The 2660-nt window shown below is 60.2% G+C and overlaps 1 protein-coding gene across 1 annotated transcript in view; it reads left to right on the top strand.

Annotated features, from left to right (window-relative positions):
- Positions 1 to 2197: 2197 nt before the first annotated feature.
- Positions 2198 to 2660, top strand: part of Slc4a2 (solute carrier family 4 member 2) — a 12045-nt gene continuing 11582 nt past the window's right edge. The window contains exon 1 of the mRNA XM_015493671.2: positions 2198 to 2311. Coding sequence (XP_015349157.1) covers positions 2261 to 2311 — 51 coding nt within the window. The 5' untranslated portion in view covers positions 2198 to 2260. The remainder of the gene's footprint in view (positions 2312 to 2660) is intronic.

Here is a 2660-nt window from a genome sequence, read left to right as displayed (position 1 = left end):
AGGAGAGGGGGGAACTCGGGACGCGGGCGGGGAGGGAGTGGAAGTGGAGGAAAGGGCGGAGACTGGGGCGCGGGGAACCAGGTTTTGGGGAGAGGGATGAGGAGAAGAGCAGAGTGCTGGTCGGAAGCTACGATTCCGGGGTCTGCTTCTTGGAGTTTCCTAAGGCCAGAGTGCCGCGCCCCCTGCCACCAGGAGGGGGTAGTCTCAGGGAGGCGCCACCACAGGCTCTCCCACTCCTGGGCCGGCTCCAGACAACCCCTCTCCCCTGCGACCTCCCTACAGTCTCTCTCAGGCCTGTCCTGGGGGTTGCCTCGGGCCTGGGGCCTCGGCCCTGATCTCGGAGTTGGGAGGCGGAGTCGAAAAAGGGGGGGGTGGCGGGTCAGGTCAGGACAAGGGGTCAGGCAGAAGAGGGAGCAACTAGGTAGGGGTTGGAAAAGACGAGCCTGGAGTTGGACCTGACTCCTGGGGGGGCCACCTTGTCTGGCTGGGGAGCTCCGTGATGATTGTGAGGGTAGCACTGTCTGGTATCCGGGGTCCACTTTATCCTCCCTCCTCTCCCTGGCCAGTCCCTCAGCAAAGAGCTGTGGAATGTACCAGTTCTCTTGGGAAGTAGTTAATGCCCAAGTGGGGGTCCAGGGTGATAATCCCTTGGGCAGGGGGAGAGATGCTAATCCTCTGGGCCGGTCAGGGCTGGTCCCCGGAATGTGCCCCCACCCGGATTATAGGCACCGATGCTGTGGACAGAAGCTGCTTTGTGTTCTGGGACAGCAAGGGAGGGGTGGGGGGCATGGGTAGAGGGAGGAGGGGGTGATGGAAGAGCACTCTGAGGGTATGGCCTAGAGATGGGAGTGAGCACCTGCAGGTGCAGGGGACGGATTCTCCCCACACCCCTCCCAGTCCATGTCTACTCCCAGGACACCTCTCCCCCACACTGGCGGGTCCTGGCTGAAGGCCTGCTGAGGGGGAGGTGGAGAGAGCAGTCAGCTGAGTTGGAGTGCCTGCCAGGAATGTGTTGCCCAGGCTCCCCACCCTGGGCTGACCACCCCCCAGACCTTTATTCTTTGACCCTATGCTGACCTGTCTTACCTGCAAGGTAGCCCGAGTCAGGGAACTTCATATCGTTACCTTCACAGAGCCTTGTACCGCCCCCACTGGGAATGGGTACCCCGATTTGCACTGGTTGGGTTCTCTCCCTACAGAGAGAACCCCCTTTTCTAACCCCCTACCCCCAACACAGTGTTCCCTTGGCCTCCCCTACAGTCACCATCAGGAGGGCAGCAGCCCTGCTACTCAGATTTTCCTGGCCCCTAACTAAAGAGGGGAGGGATGGGAACTGCCCATCAGGAGCAGGACCTCGGGTTTTATGTGCCCACCCCTTTGCTGTGGTCATGTGCACCTCCCGCCATTATAAAACCCTGCCCAGTTGGAGCCCACCGTCAGCCCCTTCTTCCCTCCCACTGAGTGAATGGAGCTAGGCTCCTGCCCTTCACCCCAGGAACTTGCTTCTCTTGCCTGCCCTCTCTGAGGAGGCAGGTCTGCCTCCCTGCCCAGCCTGCCTGGAGAAAGGGGCACCCCCTCCCTACTTAGAGGCCCCCTGCTTGGCATCTTGGGCTCTGTCCAGCGTTCTTTCTCTCCCTCTCCTTTCTGTCTGGGCAGCAGTGGCCCCCTCCTCCACACCCCTCTGCTCCACAGGGTGTCTCATTCGACACCACACCCCTCTCTGGTCTCAGGCCCACCTCCCGGGCCACCTCGGGCTGGGTTCCTGTTTCTGTCTGGCCCTTCACTCCCAATTTTCCTCCATTCTTTATCACGCCCTCCCTGATCTCTGTCGCCTTCTCTCCAGGGCTGGGCCTTGACTCCTTCCTCCCTCATTTTCTGCAGCCTCTCCCCCTCTGCTCTCCTACTTTCTGCTCAGTCTTGAGGCCCTTGGTGGCCCTCCGCTTTAGTCTTCTCCTCCCTCTCTCTCTTTGTTCTTCTCTTTTTTTTCTATAAATAACTCTCCTTTTTGCTCTTGTAGCCTCAAAGGGCCACTCTGAGGCCCTTCATAGTCTAGGAGGATCCTGAGCAGCAAGGAGACCCGGGTGACAGGCAGCTTGGGCGCTTGGGCTCCTTCCCCCGCCCCGGGGCTGGACGCCCTGTGGGCCTGGGCCTGGCCTGCTGTGCCCTCCGATGGTAACTGGTCCTCTCCCCCACCCAGGTTATGCCTCCACCTTGTTGCCCTGAAAGCCGCAGCGACAGTGAAAAGGGCTAAGATTTGGCCATGAGCAGCGGTCGGCGCCCCGCCTCAGGGGCAGATTCTTTCCACACGGTGGTGAGTACTGCTCAGTCAACTGGCCCTTAGGCCACAGGTGCTCAGGCCCAGGGGCCAGCTGGGTGGGGTGGTGTGTGTGTAGATGCTGGAGAAGGGAGCCTGTGGTCAATTGGAGAGAGACTCTGTCATCCATATCCTGACCTTGTACCATGTGTTGGGGGCGGTGAGGTGGCTCCTGTTCCTGGGGATAGAGTTGAGGCTGTTTTATGAAGGACCAGGTAGTAACTGTACAGGAACTTTGAAGACCCTAGGTCTCACCCAGTAGGTCCCCTCTGACCCCGCCTTAATGTGCATGGGTCCCAACACACACAGTAGTTCTGGGCAGAGCTCCTTGATGCAGCTGGCCCTG

The sequence above is a fragment of the Marmota marmota genome, unplaced genomic scaffold (assembly GCF_001458135.2).
Source record: "Marmota marmota marmota unplaced genomic scaffold, marMar, whole genome shotgun sequence".
Classification (NCBI taxonomy): Eukaryota; Metazoa; Chordata; class Mammalia; order Rodentia; family Sciuridae; genus Marmota; species Marmota marmota.
Note: the sequence above shows the minus strand (reverse complement) of the source record. Positions and strands in the feature narration are given on the sequence as shown.